Source organism: Panthera onca, chromosome D1 (genome assembly GCF_046562875.1).
Source record: "Panthera onca isolate mPanOnc1 chromosome D1, mPanOnc1 haplotype 2, whole genome shotgun sequence".
NCBI classification, from domain to species: Eukaryota; Metazoa; Chordata; class Mammalia; order Carnivora; family Felidae; genus Panthera; species Panthera onca.
Genome location: NC_138348.1, coordinates 50,272,849 through 50,294,423, shown reverse-complemented (window position 1 = coordinate 50,294,423; position 21,575 = coordinate 50,272,849). Strand labels below are relative to the sequence as shown.

The window sequence follows — 21,575 nt, the reverse complement described above, 5'->3', positions numbered from 1 at the left end:
GTCCTTCTTAGGCTTCCGTGACCTCTGCAAGAAGATTATACCTGTAAATCCCCGCAGCCGGCAGCCAGGGTGGGGCAAGGGAAGAGAAGGAGGGGGCAGTCTTCCCTCTCCACGTCTGCGCCCCTCTCCCCATAGCCTTCCCTGGGCCTTTTTCTGCCGGGTGTAGATGAAGAAGACACTCTCCGCTAGTTGAGCCAACAAGGCTGGATTTTTTTCCAAAGAATTTTTAGTAGTAATGAAGGGAAAGCATAAGGAAAATAAACAGACATGGCCTAGAAATGGGTGTGTTTACAGAGCCCGGTCCTCGGAACCTAAGGGGGCCACTGTATGTTGAATAGCGGGGCCAAGGGAATCCAGTGGGGGAAAGGGAGGAAGAAGTGGCTTTTCCTTCGGGTAAGGAGGGGGCTGAGTCTCGCCACTTTCAGGCGAGGAGGACTCCGGTAATTAAAAGACTTACTAGGGGAAAAGGGGCTGGGAGATGGCGGGAGTACTCAAAATTCGGGGGATGGGGATTTCCATTCCTGAGAAGGGGGTCAATCGAAGCGGAAGGTTGAGAGGAGTCAATGCATGACACTCCACGCCAGGAAGAAGGGGGCGGCTCTGCAGAGGGAGCCTGAGTACGGTGAGCAGGAGAGGAGACAGCCTCTTAGCAATCCTAGTCCCGGGAAGGTTTGAAAGCAGCGGTGCCCCAGTGACGCCGGAAAAGATGGAGCGGTTGCCATGGCGACACGGAGCACACATCGGAAATAAATAAATAAGCCGTGAGGGCTGCAGCAGCCGCGCCCCCGCGGGACTGGAGCGCGGGGGAGGGGGCCCCGCGGGCCCGGGTCCCCGCAGCCCGCGCGTCCCAGCCATTGGCAGAGCCGGAGGGGGGGGGGGTCACCCCCCCGGAGGGGGGGCGAATGGTACAGTCCTCCGCCCGCGCCCCGGCCGGGCCCGCAGCGAGCGAAAGGCGAGCCCAACGCAGCCGCTGCTGCCGCGGCGGAGCCGGAGGCGAGCCCGGAGGTGGTCATGGAGGGAGTCAGCAGCCACCGGACCCTGTCCTACAGCCGCTGGAGCTACGACAGGTAGGGCGGCCGCCTGCAGGGTGGGCTCGCGGGGCTCTCTGCGTGGCCCTGCGTGGGCGCCCTCCCCTGCGCCCACCCCGGCGGGAGGAGCAGAGTTCCCAGGGAGCGCGGCCGCCAGCGCTCAGACCCCCGGCTGCACCCGGACCCTCGAGCGTCCGGCTCGTCGGTGCCGGGAGCGGCGGATATGCGAAGCCGGAGCAGAGCGAGGGTGTCCTCACACCTACGGGGCAGAGCCGGCGGAGGAGGGCACCGGGTCCGACGAGCTGCCTCCCCACCTCGCACCCCGCCTCCATCCCAGCCCGGCTGCCCTGCGGTGTCCACCCGCGCCGCAACCGCACGAGGAAGCGTGGAGGGGCCGCGGGGCGGGCGGCGCCGCGCGGTGGGGCGAGGAGGGGCCCTGGGGCGGTGGGTGAGGACTGCCGGCCGGCCGGAGCGCCCCAGCTTGCTGCCGGGGACCTGCGGGTCGCCGCGGGCTGGGCGGAGCGGAAGGGCGGCCCGGGGCGGGCTGTCTCGGGGCGCCCGCAGTGTTGCCAGGCGCCCCGCCCGCCCCGCGGGCACCCGGAGAGGCTGCGGGCGTGGGCGGCCGGGAGTCGCGCTCCCCACGCACCCGTCCTGCCGGGAAGAATCATCCTTCCAGGTGAAATGAGAAAAATGAGGACAACAGAATGAGTCGGTCATCAAGCCGAGACTCATTCTGAAATTTTTGTCCTTTCTACCTATTTTTGGTGTGTTAAATGTCCCCTCTCTTTTAAAAATGAAACCATGACGATAGTAGACAGTAGATTGTTGCTGTTGTTAAAGTTCACAACCCCATGAGGATCTCTGGAGTTACATTTTCTGATCCATGGTCCTAATTGGGGAGGGCTGGAAGAGAAACTTCATTAACTGGGCTGCTCTCTTCTCCCTGAAGTCCTGCTTCCTGTGCTCTCCTTCCCTTCACTGCTAAAAGCCTTCCTGCATCTTTGACACCCCTACCTTCGGAGATTCAGAGAACAGGGTCCCCCTAGGACCCCTTTAACTCGCCCTCCAATTGATTCCATCTTTTTCCATTTTCACCATTAATTCTTAACTGGCGATCTCTCAGCCTGTAAACCTATTCAAGTTTGTGACGCCTCCCTCAAAGAGGGGTGCAACTGGTCCACCTCTCTGCTTTCATCGCCTTCTTTGGGAGAACATGTCAAAATTGGTTGATTCTGTTTCCTCACCAACCCTGCATTGCACAGTCCTAGCCGTCTGCTCGCTGTCCAGCTCACAACTGCAGCGAACGTGCCCTTTTTAAAAATAGTGTTTCCTATGGAGAGGAACTCTAAAATGATTGGAGTATTCAACTTAAAATAACAAACCCTCTGAGCTTGCCTTCAGAGCCCAAACCACACATGCATTTGCTTATTCTGCAAACATGTATTGACTGCAAACTGTGTGTGGGGCCCTGGAGATAAGGAGATAACAAGACATAATTCCTTCCTCCAGAGGAGCTCCCAGTCTAGATCCTAGTAGAAAGAAGTGGCAACATATGCCAAGGACCTAATACGTGTATAGGAGGGAATTTTTAAATTGAGACAATTCTATATAGTAACTAGACTTTTTTCCTGTAAAAACAAACAACAGCAAGACACTGGAATCAGACAGCCTGGGTTCAAATCCAGACTCCACCTAGCTCACTTGCAGCAAGTCATTTTCCCTTTCTAGGCTTCAGTTTTTTTCTTCTGTGAAATAGGAAGTAATATAAGAATTAGATGGGAACATAGTAATAAGTGGTATCTATCACTGTTGTATTAATAAATATTGTAAATGTCTCTGAGAACCCTGTCTTCCATAGATGCTTAGTTTGAAAAGCAGTGTTCTCCTTTTTAGACCCCTAAATAAAGACCTTTCCTGGGGTTCTACCCTCAGAACCTTTTTCTTCTCACCCACATCATCTCAACACCTGGGGAGCCATGGGAAGAAAATAGCTTCCCTGGTCCGTATCCAAACTAACTGAATCAGAATCTCCAGATGTGGAACTCAAGAATCCGTGATTCGGATACAGCTGGTTTGGCTTTTACTCTGGAACCATTGGTCTATATCACCTCCATTTTCCAGTTAGCGCTTAGTCTTTAAAACATAAGGATTGAATTATTTTAAAATTGCACAGTCCTCAGTAAACTTTTAAAAACACTACATAAGCTACACATATATGTAGTCCCCATATTAAAAGTGAAATTCTGTGATTGTGCTGTCCCTGTCCCCACCCCTAACCCCTAGAAGCAAACACAGTTAACAGTTAACACTTTCTGACTCTGTTCTTTCACTTCTGCCCCCACCACATCTCTGAACATTTGAACTCTCCTTCACACCCCCCTAGAAGTTGGCCTCTCTCCATTATATAGTGTGTTCTTTTTAATCTGTTCCCCTCTTTGCTTTTCAGGTCATGTATGTATCGGTCATCTATTGCTGTGTAACAAATTACTCTTAAGTTTAATGGCCTAAAATAATAGTTGTTCTAGTTAACTCGAGATTCTGTGTGTCAGCAATCTGGGCTGGGCTCGGTTGGGCAGTGTTTGTGGTCTGGCCTAGGCTTGGCTTCTCTTGGCCGTGCTTACTCACGTGTGTGGTGCCTCAGCTGTGAAAGCTAACACATCTGAAACTTCTCTCCCCAAAAAGAGAGAAATCCTTTCTCATCTTCCAGCAGGCTCACTCAGGTTTGTTCACATGCTGGTAGAAGTTTCCCAGTAAGAAAGCAGAAGGTACGAGGTCTCTTGAGGCCTAGGTTTAGGATGTGCACATCACCCTGTGGCACTGTATTGGTCAAAGTGAGTCAAAATGTCAGCGCATGTTCAGGATAGAGGAATAAGCTTCACCTCTTGAAGGGAGGAGCTGCAAAGAATTCATGGCCATTTTTGCAATCTACCACAATATGAGGCCTGCATTTCTTTAATTGCTCACTCCTCTTGGTCCCCACTGTCCCAACGTGAGCACATGCCAAAGCTCCCCTCTCTTCCGTTCTGCTGTGTTCCATTCTATTCTCAGGCTACACCCTGGTCCCAGTTATCACCTCAGTGCTTTTAACACGGAAATCAATATCTTCAACTCCACTCTTTTTGTCGAGCCCTAACCATGCCTCTAAATGCTTGTAAACATCTCCATGTGGGTATTCTGTAGATATTCCACCAACACCCCTAACTGAATGGGTTCAAAGCCAGATCCTTCACTGGTAACTCTGTATTCTCTATCCAGCATCCCTCTAGCCAATGAACTCCTCAAAATTCTGACAGTGATTTTGAACTCTCCAAGTGTAACCATTCTGTCTAATGTATATCACTGATTGTTATGAAGATAAAATGAACTGACTATGAAAGATGAGTGGCATGGAGTGCATATCATCAAGTCCCTGTGTTCTCAAGAGTTTGGCACTTGGTTAACCATCTTGCCTCCATTCAAGCTCTAGTCATTATCCCAAAGATTTCAGGGTTTATGTAAATTACCAACTAGCCCTCTTCACTCACAATTTCTGGACCTTCCCATTCTAGAAACTTCTCTTCAGCTATTCACAGAATACACTCCTACATGTTGGCTCCAGGGATCACCTCACCTCTGATATCATACACACTACTATCCCAATCTCTGGCCTCATGCGTCTCCCTCATATATTCTTCCCACCACATTATCGAGTTATCTAGTGCTTTCATGTCTGCTTTTTCTCCTGCCAGCCTTTTCCTGGCCTCTCTTCTTCCTTTCATATCATGGACCACCTGGCAGATTATCTGAACCACTCACTACCATCGCTTTCTGTTTCCTTGCATATGCTTGCCACAACTCCAGCCCCCTGTGGGCCAGCGTTAGGATCCCCACCCCCTCTCTTATCGGGGGCATCAGAACACTGCCACAAAAACTGCAGGACCGTGATGATCATCGCCATTTTCTGGGGCTTCATCTTGAGCCGTGCCATCAACAGTCTTTCCCTTCTCTGGCTTAGCATCACTCCCATCCCCCACAGCAGTTCTTCTGCATCACTCAGGGCCCCTCTTACTTGACCCTTACTCCACACCCCCAGGCCCTAAGCAAATGATATTGCCTCCTGCTCCTTTGAGAACTGTTCACATGGGGCTCAATCTTCTGTAACTTCCTGATTCCACATCACTGCCACGCCACCTCAGTCACACCCTTTGGGGGACTTTTTTGTCATCTCCAAATCTCTTGTTATAAATAATTCCACAGTAGACAACCTTATATACGTAACATTTTTTCCTCATATCTGGTTATTTGATTAGAATGAATTTCTTGAAGAGGGATTGCTAGTTTCAGATTTGGGTGACTGTTGCCAGATTATCCTCTAGAAGGAGTGGATTGATGTGTATTCTCACGCTCAGAGGCTCTAACTGCATTGTTTCATGGTGATCTCTTTGTTTTGAATCTGGCCCCCCAGACTCTGAGACAGTGTATACAACTTGCTTGGAACTTGGATTTTGGAGTCACAGTGACCTGACTTTGAAGCCCAGCTCCCTCAATAATTGGTTGTGTGACTTTAGACAAGCAACTTAACTTCTGCATACAGAAAGATGATAATAATGATACCTGCCTTTGAACGTGGTCCATTCACTCAATATGTATTTTCTGAGCACCTCCTAAATGCCAGGCAACATTATAGATGTTGGAGACAGAGCCGTGAACAAAACAAATTCCCTAGTCCCACAACTCTTACTGTCTAGTGGGGGGAGATAGACCCGGACAAAAACATGTATATAATATGTCAGTGCTAAGTGATTTACCTAATATGCTAAGTGCAAAGAAGAAAAATAGAGCTGAGCAAAAGGAAGAGAATCTCACTACATGGAGGTTGGGGTGGAGGTGAATATGTTGTATTATATTATCTGGTTGGGGAAACTCTTTCTGATAAGGTGATATTTCAGCAAAGACAGGTAAAAAACAAGGGAGTGAATGGGGAAGAATGTTCTATAGAAGGGAACAGCAGGTGTAAAGGTTTTAAGGTATAAGTGTGCCTAGTGTATTTCAGAACAGCAAAGAGGCCAGTGTATCCTTGTTTCCCTTTATAATACTTCCTTCCTCCTCCTCCGCCAAACCCTACCCTCCTCCTATCCTCAGGGAACCACTGATCTGATTTGTTTGCATATCCTAGAATTTTATATAATTGAAATCATTCAGTGTGTATTCTTTTTTTGTTTTTTGGGTTTTTTTTCTTTTGGTCTGGCTTCTTTCATGCATCCATAGTTATTTTGCTATTTCTCCATGTTGTTGCATGACTCGGTCATTCATTTCTTTTTACTGCTGATAGTACTCCATTATATGGAGATACCACAGTCTGTTTAGCCATTCCTCTGTTGGTAGACACTTGGGTTGTTTCCAGTTTTTGGCTATTACAAATATAACTTTTGTGATTGTTTATGTACAAGTCTTTGTATGGGCATATGTTTTTATTTCTTTTGGGTAAATATCTATGAGTGGGACGGCTGGATCACATGGTAGGCACATGTGTTTTCTTGGTAAGTATGCATTTAACTTTTTTAAAAAACTGCCACTTTTCCAAAGTGGTTGTACCGCTTTACATTCCCATGAGCAGTGTATGAGAGTTCCAATTCCTCCACATCTGTGGGACAACTTCGTATGTTCTGTCTTTTAAATTTTGGCCATTCTAATAGGTATGTAATCATGTGTCATTGTGAGTCTATTTGCATGTCCTCAATGATTAATGATATTGAGCATCATTTCATGTGCTTATTTGCCATCTATGTATCTTTTGGGGGGGAAGTATCTGTTAAAGTCTTTTCCCCAATTGTTACTGGGTTATATGCACCCTTATTATTGAGTTTTGAGAATTCTTTGCTTATTCTGGATCCATGTCCTTTATCGGATATGTGACCTGCAAATATTTTCTACAAGTCTGTGGCTTTCTTTTCAGTCTCATGTATTTTGAAGAGCAGAATTTTACATTTGGTGCAGTCTAATTTAACAGTTTGTTCTTTTATGGATTGTGCTTCTAGTGTCTCATCTAAGAAATCATGGCCTAACTCCAGGTGAAAAAGGTTTTCTCCTAGGGATTTTCTAATTTAGGCTTAATATTTTAGGTCTGTGCTTCAGTTGAATTAACTTTTGTATGTAGAATGAGGTTCACTTAAAAACAAAAGCTGTGGGGTGCCTGGGTGGCTCAGTCGGTTAAGCGTCCGACTTCGGCTCAGGTCATGATCTCGCGGTCTGTGAGTTCGAGCCCCGCGTCGGGCTCTGTGCTGACGGCTCAGAGCCTAGAACCCGTTTCAGATTCTGTGTCACCCTCTCCTGTTCATGCTCTGTCTCAAAAATAAATAAACATTAAAAAAATTTTTTTTTAAAAGTTTATCTAATTGTTCCAGCACCATTTGTTGAAAGGACTTTGCTTTTTTTGCACCTTTATCAAAACTGGATTGTCGTTGTATTTATTTCTATACTCTCTATTCTGTTCCACTGATCTATTTGCCTTTCTCAATGCCAACACCACACTATCTGGGTGACTATAGCTTTGCAAAGAGTCTTGAAATCAGGTAGCTTAGGATCCTCAACTCTGATGTTGTTGCTGTTCTCCTCCTCCTCCTCCTCCTTCTTCTTTTCAAATCCAGAGACCCACTTATTAACCTAGAATTGTGAAGATCTCTTTGTAGTTATTGCAATGTTGGCGGCCCTGCACAGGGCCCATCCCCAAGCCAGAATCAAGCTACTTGGCAAGTAAAATCCAAAGGTTTCTGGGTGAGTGTGGAGCCAAAACAAGACAAAAGAAATGCCTGGGAGAGGCTGTTTCATCCAAGCACTGGAGAAACCAGGATGGTCTTCAAAGCTGTTTGTCTCTTCTGGGTCCTTGTTAATTTCACATTCCTTTTATAATGAGATTTTCAAGTTCTGCAAAAACCAAAAAAGACAAAAGTCTGCTGGGATTTTGACTGGGATTGTGTTGAATCTATAGATCAATCTGGGGAAAGTTGACTCTTGGTAATGGTGGGCTTTCCAACCTATAAACATAATGTATCTTTGTGTTTATTTAGATCATCTTTCATTTCTCTCAAGCATATTTTGTAGTTTTCTGAGTATAAGTCTTTCACCTCTTTCATAAGATCTATCCTAGAGTATTGCATACTTTTCAATGATATTGTAAATGTAAATGTAAATTTAAATATCTTTAAATTCAGTTTCCAATAATTAATTGTCAATGTATAGCAATACAGTTTGTATCATTGTAGTAATATATATAACATAAAATTGGCCATGTTACTAATTGCTAAGTGTACATTCCGAATGTTGTGTGACCATCACCACTATTTCCAAAACTTTTTCATCACTCCAAACAAAAACTTCATACTTATCAAGAAATAACTCTTCATTGACCCCTCTCCCCAGCCCCTGATAACCTGTAATTTCCTTCCCATCTTTATGAAGTTGCCTATTCTAGATATATGCCTATAAGTGGAATCATACAATATTTTTGCCTTTTGCAAAATATTTAGCTATTTCACTTCCTGTGATGTTTTCAAGGTCTATCCATGTTGTAGTGTATATGAGTACGTCATTCCTTTTTGGACTGAATAATATATTACATGCATATACCACATTTTGTTTCTCCATTACTCTGTTGATGGACACTTGGGTTGTTTTCACCTTTTGGCCATAGTGAAAGTGCTACAGTGAACACTGGCGTACAAGCATCTGTTCCAGTCCCTGTTTTCAATTCTTTTACGTGGATCGTAGGAGTGAGATGGCTGGATCAGATACTAAGTCCACGTTTAGCTTTTTGAGGAACCACCCAACTGTTTTTCACAGCAACTGCACCATTTTATATTCCCAGGAGCAACACATGAGTTTCCCATTTCTCCACATCCTCGCCAACACCTGTTATTTTCTGGTTTTAAACCATCCTAGGGTGTGTGAAATGGTTTCTCACTGTGGTTTTGATTCACATTTCCCTAATGACTATTCATGTGCTTATTGGCCATTTGTGTATCTTCTTTGGATAAATGTCTGTTCAAGTCCTTTGCCCCCATTTTTTTTTTTAAAATAAACTCTTTATTGAAGTGTATGACCTCATATGAAAAAGCACACAAGTCATAAGTGAAGAATTTGGTGAATTTTCACAAAGTGAATACACTCTTATAATCAGAAACCATCCTATCTCTGCCCTCTAATTCGAGGGTTACCATCATCCTGACTTCTGTTAGGCTGACTTCGAATTGGAGAGGTTAGTTTTGCTGATTTTTAACTTAAGAGTACCAGGTGTACTCTTTTGTGTCTTCCTTCTTTTTAAAAAAATTGTTTTTAATGTTTATTTATTTTTGAGAGAGAGGGTGAGAGAGAGAGAGAGAGAGAGAGAGAGAGTCAGTCGGGGAGGGGCAGAGAGGGAGGCAGACACAGAATCTGAAGCAGGATCCAGGCTCCAAGCTGTCAGCACAGAGCCTGACACAAGGCTCAAACCCATGACTGTGAGATCCTGACCTGAGTCAAAGTCGGACACTAAACTGACTGAGCCACCCAGGTGCCCCTGTGTGTTCCTTCTTGAGTTTAACAGTGGAGTCATCTGTGTTTCTGCATCAAGTTGCAGTTAGTTCATTCTCACTGCTATGTAGAGTTCTGTATGGATTTACCACAATTCACCCATTCCACTACGATGCATGCTTGAGATGTTTCCCAGCTTTGGTTATTATTAACACTGGACATTTGAGTGCATGTCTTTCTTTTGGTTGGTATTTCTTGGTGGCTTTTTTTTCAGCTTCATTGAGGTATAATTAACACATAGGAATTTTGTATATATGTAAGCATATACACACATGTACATGTAAATATAGACTCTATAAATATATATATTTAAAGAGTACTACTTGATGTTTTGATACACATATACATTGTGAAATTATGGCCACAATCAAGTTCATGAGCATACCTATTACATCACAGTTACAATTTTCTTTCTTTCTTTCCTTTGTGTGCGCCTGCACGTGTGTGTGTGTGTGTGTGTGTGTGTGTGTGTGAGTGAGAAAACTTAAGATGTATCCTCATAGCAAATTTCAAGGATACAAATAGTATTGTTAACTATAGTCCCCATGCTGTACCTCTGATCTCCAGAACTCATCCGTCTAAGATAACCAAAACTTTGTACCCTCCGACCAACATCTTCCCATTTTCTCCATCTGCCCAGCCCCTGGAAACCACCATTCTATTCTACTCTTCACTCCTATGACTTTGACTAGTTTAAGATTCCACATAAAGTGATATCGTGCAGTATTTGTCTTTCTGTGTCTGGCATATTTCACTTAGCACAGTGTCCTCCAGGTTCATCCATGTTGTCCTACATAGCAATTTCCTTATTTCTTAAGGCTGAATAATATTTCAGCCATATATATATATATATATATATATATATATATATATATTACATTTTCTTTATCCATTCCTCTGTTGATGGACATTTAAGTTGTTTCCATATCTTGGTGTGAATAATGCTGCAGTGAACATGGAAATATCCCTTTGAGGTCCAGATTTCATTTGCTTTGGAAGTATGCCCTGAAGTGAGATTGCTAGATCATATGGTAGTTCTGTTTTTAGTTTTTAAGAAACCTATGCCATTTTCCATAGTTGTTGTACCAATTTACAGTCCCACCAACAGTGAACAAAGGTTCACTTTCTTGGTAATGCCCTTTAAGCACAAGTTTCTAATTTGGAGGAAGTCCAATTTATCTATTTTTTTCTTTCTTTTTTTTAAATGTTTATTTATTTACTTTTGAGAGAGAGAGCAGGGAAGGGGCAGAAAGAGAGGGAGACAGAGAATCTCAGGCAGGCTCCATGCCATTAGCGCAGAGCCTGACAGATGCAAGGCTTGAACTCACAAACCTTGAGATCACGACCTGAGCTGAAATCAGGAGTCAGACACTTAACCGACTGAGCCACCAGATTCCCCTCTATTTTTTTCTTTTGTTTATACTTTTGATGTAGTATTTACACATTCATTGCCAAATCCAACGATTTACCACTGTTTTCTCCTAAGTGATTTTAAGGTATATATTTAGGTCTTTGATCCATTTTAAATTCATTTTTGCGTGAGATGTGGGTCCAACTCTATTCCTTGGCATGTAGAAATCCAGTATCCAGCTGTCTCATTGCCATTTGTTGAAGAGACTATTGAATGGACTTAACACTCTTGTCAAGATTCAATTGTCCATAGATGTATGGATTTATTTCTGGACTTGCAATTCTACTCTATTGGTCTGTGCATCTATCCTTATACCAGCACCTCACTGTTTGATTAATTGCAGCTTTGTAATAAGTTTTGAATAGGAGAGATGGGCAAGGAAGCAAGACATGACCTGTATTAAACATGTCTAGGGAGGGCTGTGACTCCCAAGAGACTAGGTCGCCAAGATGGCACAGAGGGTGCAGTAGAAAGAGCTCAGGCTTTGTTATTAGTCAGACCTGGTTCAAATCCCAGCCCCACCTCTTATTAGCTGTGTACATGTAGCACAGTATGGGAAATCTTTATTGTTTTGGTTGATTATAAAAATCCTATGTGCCATTTGTAGACATAAAAGAAGCAAAGTCTAAACAGTTTAGAAGTGTGTCAAGTAGCAAGTTACTTAATGTCCTTTAGTCTCAATTCCCCTGTCTGTAAAATGGGGGTGATGATTTTCTTCTAGCGAAGGGTCATGGTGAGACTTGAATGAGATGATGTTTGTATACCCTTTCAGGTAGGCTGTGGATTAGAAACAGACCACACACATACCCACTCTAGGATTAGGTAAAATGAAGTTCCTAATTTAACTGGTCCAGAGCTTATTGGTGACCAGGGACCACACCGGCCAGGAGTCTCCACAGCACATCTTGCTGCGATTTTCTTTTGGCCCCTTGGTTCCCACCCAGGGCGTGCAGTGCTGGCCGACATTCTGTGCACAGGCAGGTTTCTGCCAAGTTGAGAGAGTACCCAAATCCTTATTGTAAAAGTAGCCCTTTGTACTTACGGCTTACTTCATCATTCTGAGAGTACTTGACCCTAACAAAATATATTCTGTTTTCAAAAGGTAGACTCTCTTGCCACTAGAAAAAAATGTCGAGGCTCTCCTGGTTCTTTAGAGCCAGCAGCTTGGTGTCAGCAGAGCCACCAACTTTTGGCCAGGACGAGGCTGAGGTGGAAGGGGAAGCGAGTCAGTGTCTGGACGTTCCCGAACAATGGCTCTGGCTTCTGTCCCCTAACGTTCCAGAAAGTTGTTCCTTCACAGTATTCAAATCACTTGCACAGTGTATGTGTGACCTTGGGAAAGCTATTTAACTGCCATGAGCCTCCATTTCCTCATCACTAAAATGGAAGTAATAGTATTAGAGGAAATAGTACCTACCGTTGTAGGGAGTAAATGACTTGATGTTTGTAAGGCTTGATAAATGTAGAGTGCCCGGGACAGTGCCCGCCACATGGTGAGTGCTATTTCTGTGCTGGCTGCTGTTATTACGAGCCAGCACAGAACGAGATTCCTCTACTAATATCGGCATTTTCCTGTCCAGTTGAATCTGAAAGTTAGGCCATTCCTAGATACAGGGATAGGTGCCATGGCCCAGGCAGGCTCTGCCCCAAGGTGGAGCTGTGTGAGGAGAGTGTAAGGGCAGGTAAGGGAAGGAGGCCGAGGTACCTAGGGAAGCGGTCCAGGGACTGAAGAGGCATGGCTGATGAAGACCAGCTGGGACCAGTTGGGTGAGAGGGGCATAGTTGCAGGACCCCCGGGCTAGGGATGAAAAGCGAAGTCAGATGAGAACTCGGGGGGTGGGGACCTTAGCCAGTGCCTGAAGTGTGGGTGACAAGGTCTAGCTTCCTCAAGGGGGCCAAGCATTTAGCCCCAGTGGAGAATTCACAAGCGGATCAGGACACTGAAACAGCCCCTTCCCTTAGCACTTGGACTCAGGCCACAGCTGTTGAGAGACTACACAGAGGGAACCATAGGGATAAGCCAACTAACTCCAGTCCCTACTGCTGGTGGGTCAGAACCAGCAGAGAGGCTGGGAGAGACAGGGCAGTAGCAGGGAAGATCAGGCTTGGGCACAGCCAGACTGACCACTGTGGTATGTAAGTTCACAAGCAGCTTCTTCTGAGACAAAGTGGTGATGCTTTTACTGTCTGTACACTGAGTTTTGTTTTTGTTTTTGTTTTTTTTTTAACATTTATTTATTTTTGAGACAGAGAGAGACAGAGCATGAACGGGGGAGGGGCAGAGAGAGAGGGAGACACAGAATCAGAAGCAGGCTCCAGGCTCTGAGCTATCAGCCCAGAGCCTGACGCAGGGCTCGAACTCACAGACCGTGAGATCGTGACCTGAGCTGAAGTCGGACGCTCAACCGACTGAGCCACCCAGGCGCCCCATGTACACTGAGTTTTATGAAGCAGGGAAAGATGTTGGGAAAAGCACTGTGCAGGGAGTTAGGAATCGAGGATCTCATTCTGGCTACTCCATTAATTTCCATTCTGGCTCTGGGCAAGTCACTTGCCTCTCTGGGCCTGTTTCCTCTGAAGTTGAAGAGGCTGGACTGGTTGACTGAGAACTCTTATAGTTCTGGTATTCTGTAAGTACATGACCCAGGGCCTTCTATGTGTTCTGTGATTGGAAAGGCCAAGGTGCAGGGATGTGAATAGGGCAGGCTGGGATTGGAGGTCCTGGCCAAGGCAGTGCCAGCTTCCAGGGTGCAGCGGGGTGGGGGGGGGGGTGCTGGGGTGGACACCAAAGCCAGGTGGTTGGAGGTCCTGCTTTGTTCCAGAACTTTTGGAATATAACTATCCTTTTGGCAGATTTATAGCAGTGTAGGACCAAAATGACTGTACTGGGAAGGCAGTCAAATGAGAGTGGTGGTCTAGGGTCAGTGAAGCAATAGTTCTGGGGGAGGGTGGAATGTGGGGGGTGGTCTGTCTCCCATGCAGTCGGCGTGGTTGGGGCTCAGGGTGATAAAGGATAGAGAGAAGAGCAAGTCATGGAGGTGAGACAAAGATTTCTCAAGTCTTTTGGGACTTGTCCACACTGAGGTTTGAAGTCATCAGGCAGTGTGGCTTCCCAGGTAGGATGACAGGATGCTTTTAAACAAAGGTAGAAAGACCCTGGAGCAGTGACATCATTTCTGTGACCAAAGGTGGAGAGAGGGGCACAGTGTGGAGGACAGTTGCTAAGCAGGAGCTCATAGGAACCCACTGATATCTGACTCCTTCGTTCTGAAAAATCCTGAGCCCTGATGATAGACAAATGCCGAGCCTGGCTCTCATCTGGGGCATTCTTACCCAGCATGTGCTTGGGAGAGACGCACACCTTTTTCCTCCATCCCGGGCAGTGTGGGCTGTGCTGCAGTTGGAGAAGTTAGATCTCCTAGCTCAGGTGTGTGTTCCCAATCAGCCTCACTCTGATATTTTGGGCATATGTTTTGGTCTCCTCTAATCTGAAGATTGACAGAGCAAATCCTAGGGTTCTGTGTATGTGTGTGGGTGGGGAGGGTCTGTTGATGAGTGCCAGGCCAGGCTGTGGGGAAGTTAGCAGGCGTTAGGGAATAGCTTGCCTGTGCTGTTGCCAGAGGAGGCAGACTTCTGCACGTGAACAACGTGAGAGAGCTGTGCCGGCTGATTGGAACCTAGCATCGGAATGAAGGGCCCAGAGTTCAGGCCAGGCAGATGAGGGCCTAGCATCTAAGAACCTTTGGAATCAGGCAGAGCCTGCATCAGGGTAAGAGGGACCCAGTATTATCTTCTTACAAGGTCACATTCCTCAGCAAAGATTTAATCCCAACCTGGCTTTGCCTCTGTGCCCTCTCCAGCACTGCAGACCAACTAATCGGGCCAGGAATTCCACAGTGCACCAGGAGGGCACTGTCCTTGCACCTGCCCCTCCCTCCACAGTCTGGTTTGCCCTGGGTAGGAGAGTCTGGGTGGCATTCCCTTCTCCCCATCACCAAATGTCAGAGAGCAGATGCAGTGACGGTTTGGGCTCCTCTGGGAGAGGGCTTCTGCCAGTGTGTTTTTCATGCAGCTGAGCGTGTGCACCAGTAATTGTGTATGTGGGCTGTAAACGTGTTGTGCCGGGGTGTGTATGCACCACTGAGCTTGTGCACCTTTGAGGGAGGTGCACATGTGCCAACAAGAGTGGCTATGTGGATGTGTGTGAGTGGCAGGTATTTGAATGAAAGCAGGTGAACTGGAGAGAAGTGACTGCAAGAGGCGGGAGGGAGAGACTGGCTTGCTCTCTCTGTCTTCTTCCCCTGCACCTTGGAAGTGGGGGTGGCGGGAGGACAGGTACACTGCCCTTCTCCCAGTGCGAGATAGGCGTGGTCAGGGTCATGAGCCTGCCCCACCCTGCCTGGGCAGTTTCTTCAGGGGTGGAGGGCTGCAGAAGCACCTCTGGAGAGTAGGAGGGGCCAGTTAGATCTCGGAGCTGATAGCTGTCTGTGTGACCCTGCATGATGAGCTGTGCGGGCAGAAGACCCTGCCCTACCCTCCTGGATCGCCCCAGAGGAGCTGGGAGCAGGATCCCCGCCTCTGCCACGAGGGGCTCCTGAGGCAATCCGGGGCCGCATCAATGTTGGATGAGCCCACGCCGCCTTCGCAGGGCCTCGATACCATCTTCCTCGGTCTCACTTTTAGTGTAACTGGAGAGCCCAGGGACCAGCCCCGGCCTGCGACCGCGATCTTCTCGTGACGGCGCCACCTGTGGGAAGACTACAGCTGGGGTGGGGAGGCCGGCGCCAGCTGGGGTAGACTGTCCCGGGACGGGGTTGGGGCCTGCTGGCCCGGCCTCTCCGGACAGGGCCGTTGGTTCCAGCCTGGCCTCTCCTAGGCCCCTGGATCCCAGTGCCGGGTTACACTTCCTCCCCCCTCGGGCCACGTCGCCCTCTCCGGGGTGTCATCTGTCTAGTGACCTGTCCTTGGGGCAGTTCAGTCCCATCCCCCCTCCCGGATTTGGGGGTTTCCTGCTCAGGAACGGGCTGGAGGGGCATCAGCTAGACGGACAGAGATCCCCTAGGGGAAAGAAGGGGAGTAGCGGCGACTGGGCAGAGCCTCCCGCTGCAGGTGAGTGTCGGGAGCCCTGAGTGCATGCTGGGAAAGGGAGAGGGCAGGACTGAGGTCTGGGGGTCCCGGCTGGCCATGCTTCTCACCACCTTGACCTCTTCTACTCCAGCCCCCACACCTTACCCCTTGTGACACCACACCCAGCCTGGCCCTGCGAGGCAGCGGTGGTCAAGTGGGCTGGTGGTCCTTAAGCATCTGGCACAAGTGGGCAGTCACTGGGCTGTGGCCTTGGGTGGTTGGGCCTGGGCAGCCATTCTGGTGGGTGGTGAGGTTGAATTAGATTAGCAGCCTGTTTCTGTACATAGTTTAACGGAACACAGGCCTGCCTGTTTGTTTACATACTGTCTTTGGCTGTTTTCGCACTACAACTCAGAGTGGAGTACAGCTCAGTTTGCAAGCCTAGAATATATACCGTCTGGCCCTTTAAGAAAATGTTTGCCCCCCCACCCCTCAGATATTCTCCAGTCCTTGCTTCTTTTCACCCTCTCCCTGAGCTGGTTCTTGCCTGCCTCCCTCTGCATGCCCCACACCGAGGGCTGGCCCAGGCTGAGTGCTCTCCACACCTGGGAACACAGACTTTGGGGACCGCTACCTCACATCTTGTCACTATCACTTTCTCTGGCAAGAAAGGAAAATAACTGGGGGCAGCAGGTATTCCCAAATCCAATAGGATATCTGAGAGCTGAGGGTGGAGCCCCTACAGCATCCTTGCCTGACCCCAGACTGAAAGTGAGCCCCTTCCTAGGTCACAGGAGCAAGGTGGGTTAGCTGATGGTGAGCACAGTTTTCCTGGGACCACTAAGTCTGGCACCTGAGAGGCTGAGCAGACCAGTTCTTGGTAGGGGCTTCCTGTTACCTCTCCCTGTGGGCCAGGAGCAGGTGACAGCTGAGGTCCCAGTGGAACGGTGGGGAGACAGTGCTGTGTGAACAGATAATTATAGGGCACCAGAATGCTCTGGAGGGAGCCAGGGAGCTCCGGATGCCGGGCCCCTCCCCTGCCTGCTGTCCTGTAGCTTCCAGACCCTGGGGCCCATTGTGCCCTCTTTAAGCCAAGCCTCAAGCCTTTGTGAACAAAACTGAATCCTTTTCCTGAGTTCCTGCACAGCTGAGTTGAGGGGAAGGAGAGGAGCAGAGGGAAACAAACCCCAGGGCCTGAAGACAGCTGCATTTCTGCTGCGCCATCACTAGGTGGCACCCTCGAGGTGCCAGCTCCAGCTGGGGAGGGCTGAGTGTTCTGACACTTGCCCAGTCTAATTACAGCCTGAAAGGCTGTGGTCCTCCACATTCTGAATCGCACCAGGCCTGACCAGCTCTGTCTGTCCACTGAGGCAGCTCATCGATACCTCCAGACTCTGTACTTCAGGTCATTTTTACCTAAGAGTCAGAAGGGATCATTAGGGATAACCTGCAGTCCTAATGATCTGTCATTATCAGCCTACTTATCCTCCTCCCCCACAGGGCTCCCTGGAGGCAGGGATTGTCTTATTCTCATTGTCACAGCAGAGAGGGTGTTTGGTGGTGAGTGATGTGAGCCGGACAGAGTGTTGCCATCACTGCTTCCTGCTGCAGTTCATCTAGTGAATGCTTTTTTAGTATCCAGCAGTCCTATCTGCTGGGAAGCTGGGGGTGTGTCGGGGGGAGGTACCCAGGCACATGTAGACCCTGGGAGGGGAGCTCGTTCAGACACAGGAGTAGCCTTTCCCCTCTGGCCTGGTTCTGCTGGTGCCAGCATTCTAGGGGGCCTCTAGAGAGGAGGAGGTGCCGAGGGACACAGGCTAGGGCTATAGGATGCTGCTTGTTTCTGGGGAGAATGTCCAGGCATACCTGGCCTTGTCTGGCACTGGGAGCAGGCACACGCTCGTCAAGAACAGAGACAGGGGCTGGGAAGGACTCTAGAACCTATGGTGGTCCTGCCCCTCTCGCCTGGCCACAGCTCATGCCATTCAGGAGCCTCCTGGTGTAACAGGGAGCAATTGTGTGGTCGTACGACCTAGGGTCCTGATGGGGATTTGGAGGGCTGCATCTGTTTTGGGGAAGAGAGCCACCCCCTCCCCGAGCAACTGCTTCTGATAGCCAGGGATGATGTCAGCAAGGGACCTCCACCCAGCCCAAGGACAGACGGACAGTGTGAGTGAGGTCTGAGGTCTGGACTTTGCCTAGAGACTATGGGTGATTGTTGAGCGTCCCTCACCCACTGTAGTTCCTAGGAAGAAGGGTGGAAACTGTCCCACTGAGTCAGTGGAGGCCAGGCCAGCCTGTGCTCTTGGGTGTGACCCTGGGAAGGGGCCCCTTGCAGAATCCTCTCCCTGATGGACTGACACTGACATGCAGGTGCCATTTCCCTGCCTGGAACAGGCTCCACAGTAAGACTGGCATCGTTCACTGGGGTAATTACTGGTTTGGGTTCGATTTCCATTCAAAACAGTAATCCCAGCCTGAACTGGGTGTCAGATCTGAAGGTTGATTATTAGTAACATTTATCAACAGCCTCTCTCAGCTTCAGGCAATTACAGCTAATCTGCCTTTCCTGCTCCCCACCGTGCAGAACTGCCAGCCTCTTCCCTGCCCGCCCCCTCTGTTCCCTCTTCCCGTCTCTTCTTCTCCCCTCCTCTCTCCTAAGCAGCCAGACTGAGGAAGGGCAGGAGATGGGAGCCACCTTCTGAGTCACCATCACCCCGATATGTAGGGGCCCGTGTGCACACTGGGAATCTGTGCTGCTCAACAGCAATCTTTGTGTTGCAGAGTCTTGTGAAATCTGAATCTGATTCTGTCAGAACTGAGAGGAATCCCTGCAGTTTGCAGACAGGAACTCATGTGTCCTGGCTCCTTGTCATATGATGTATTTTCAACTGCATGAGGGTCCCTCTTGCCCCCGATTCCATCTGTCCTCCCCTTCAGGCCTGAGACTAGGGTGAGGCAATTGAGGCATTTACCTCAGATACAAAATTTAAGGAACCACCAAAAAGCTCAGTAATTGATGTAACTAATATTTCAATGCAATACTCTTTTACATATTTATTTATTTTTGAGAGAGAGAGAGAGTGTGTGTGTGTGTGTGTGCATGAGCAGTGCAGGTGCAGAGAGAGCGGGGCAGAGAATCTGAAGCGGGCTCTGTGCTGACTGCAGGGAGCCCGACGCAGGGCTTGAACCCATGAAGCATGAGATCATGACCTGAGCCAAAGTCTGACGCTTAACCGACAGAGCCACCTAGGCACCCCTTCAATGCAATCCTTTTTAAAAATCAGAATCAATGCAAAAACATCCCTAATGAACAAAATCAAAACTTTAATAGAGGATCCAACCCTTGATTGCAGGATTTGGCCTCACTTGCCTTACTCTAATTCCAGTCTCACAGAACCTGTCTTTGTTTAAAATTTGAATGTTTTGCTTATCAAGAGTATTTTTACATTCAAGTTGACTTAAATGTTATCTTGATCACTGAGTTTTGGTACCTCCTTAAATTTGGCTCCTCATTCAACTCCCCCTCACTATTAATTGGGCGCTAACCCCTGCTCCCTCCATTTTAGCTTCTCTCTGAGCTGGGACCCCCACCAGAAGCTGGCCTTCCTGGGGCCCTTCCTCCACTGCATCCCTCTGGACTTGCTTCAGCCTTCAGATCCCTCTGAGAGGCCGCAGGTTGCCATGGTAACTGCTGCATTAATGGGCAGACAGAACGTGCAGGTCTTGCTTCTGTCCCAGATCGGGTCCAGCCAGGGCTGGATAAGCGCAGGCATGCCTGACAGAGTCCCTGATGCACGAATCTCAAAGGCAGCTAACACACTGCTGCCTGTGTATAGGGATGGAGAATGTCACATGTTTCCGAATCCCTCCCAGGGAGAGGACAGCAAGTCACTAAAGGAAGGCTGTGATGATCTGTTTGTGACAGGGAGGCAGAGGGAGCACTGAAGAGCTCCTGCAGAGCCTCCTGCAGAGGACAGGTCTAATTCCCGGCTTCTGTTTTGCTGAGCTGGACGTGAGCTCAGGTGAGCTGAGGCGCACCTTCACCAGAGGATGCCGCCCTCCCCTGTCCCTTCCCCCAGGCTGTGCTCGGCTTGTCGAAGGGCTAAACAGACATTTCAGGAAAATCAATGTGGAAGAGGTGCCCAGGATGCCAAATCGTATCCGGGACTTGGGGTGTTGTCACGTCAAGGTCCAGGCCTAGGGAGCCAGGCCACTCAGTGTCCAGTTGCTGTCACTGAGGGTCTTGGAGGTAATGTGTCAGAAGCGCCCCTGCCCTTGGTCCTCTGCTCCACGAGCTCTCTCCACAGCCCCACAGAGTCGGCACACTCTCCATCACCCAGACTGGCAGTCTGCCATCCAGTGCCCGCTCTGGGCCTCAGTTTCCTCTTCTGTGATATACCGATGACAGTGCCCTCCCTAGAGGGTTGTGCTCACCATTAAGAGCTAACATATGTAAAAGTGCTTTGAGCTGCAAAGCACCAGGACAGACAGACTAAAAAGTCACGTTCGGTGGGGCCCTGGAGGTCAGAACTGGAACCAAGGGGAAGTGTATTTGGGGTTGAAGTGAAGAAGAAATTGCCAGTCGCCAAGAAGGAGGGACCACTCTAGGAGTGAGCGCACTGATGCTGGAAGTGTGCACGGAGACGTTTCATAATCACCGGTCCATCCACTTTGCTTCCAAAGGACTTCCTGCCCCTGGCTGTGACCTTGACTGTGACCTTGACTGTGACCTCTCCCAGGGTGTCCTGAAGCTGCCCCACTCCACCCCAATCCCCATCACCCTGGAAATGAGGAAGCTGGCTTCTCTTACAGTGGATACGGCTTTTTCCTGTTCCATGTTCCCTGATTTAACGTATGGACCAGTGTATAAACCGGAGAACTTGGGCAGGCAGTCAAACGGGGGTGGGGGGGAGGGGGTGGGGGAGTGGGGGAGGACCTAGTGTTTGAGAAAGTGCTGACCTGAACATTGGTTTAAGATGCCCTTTGACTCTGACTGGAAAGTTCCATTCTGCCCGTAGTAGGACAGAAGACTTCTGAAAGACAAGTTATAAGAGATGGAGGGATGAGGTCTCTAGTTCCAGGTGGGCACCCACATATGCTCCCCTACCTGGAAACTGCCACCTGCAACACATCTGTGCATGAACCCTTTGTGCTGATGGCCCATGCTGGCTTTGGAGCTTTGTGGCACATGTCAAAGTGGAGAGAACCGCAGGCCAAGAGTTGGGAGACGTGGCTCAGACACTTCCTTCCCCTGAGCCCGATTTGCCCATCTGTGACATGAAGGGGAGGGGTTGAGGTGCCCTCCTCAGCTGATGGTCTGTGATTCTCTTGCCTTCTGGAGGCCATGAGATCTGCCTCTCCTCCACAGCTACTTACGGTGTTTCTACGAGTCTTTGTCTGTCTGCTTGGCACAGCTAGGGGCTGAGGTCTTCAGATCTAGTCCGAGTGGGGTCAGCAATGTGCGGTTTTTCATCTAGACATCATTGCCCTTCAGATATTTGAAATTACATCCCAAAGAT

The 21,575-nt window shown here is 48.6% G+C and overlaps 1 protein-coding gene across 2 annotated transcripts in view; it reads left to right on the top strand.

Moving 5' to 3' along the window:
- Positions 1-763: 763 nt before the first annotated feature.
- TUB (TUB bipartite transcription factor) overlaps positions 764-21,575 on the top strand; it is an 85,133-nt gene continuing 64,321 nt past the window's right edge. The window contains exon 1 of one of the 2 annotated variants that reach the window (XM_060605919.3): positions 764-1,067. In XM_060605919.3, the coding sequence (XP_060461902.1) occupies positions 1,012-1,067 (56 nt within the window). In that variant the 5' untranslated portion in view covers positions 764-1,011. The remainder of the gene's footprint in view (positions 1,068-21,575) is intronic. The other variant, XM_060605923.3, reaches the window with a different exon arrangement.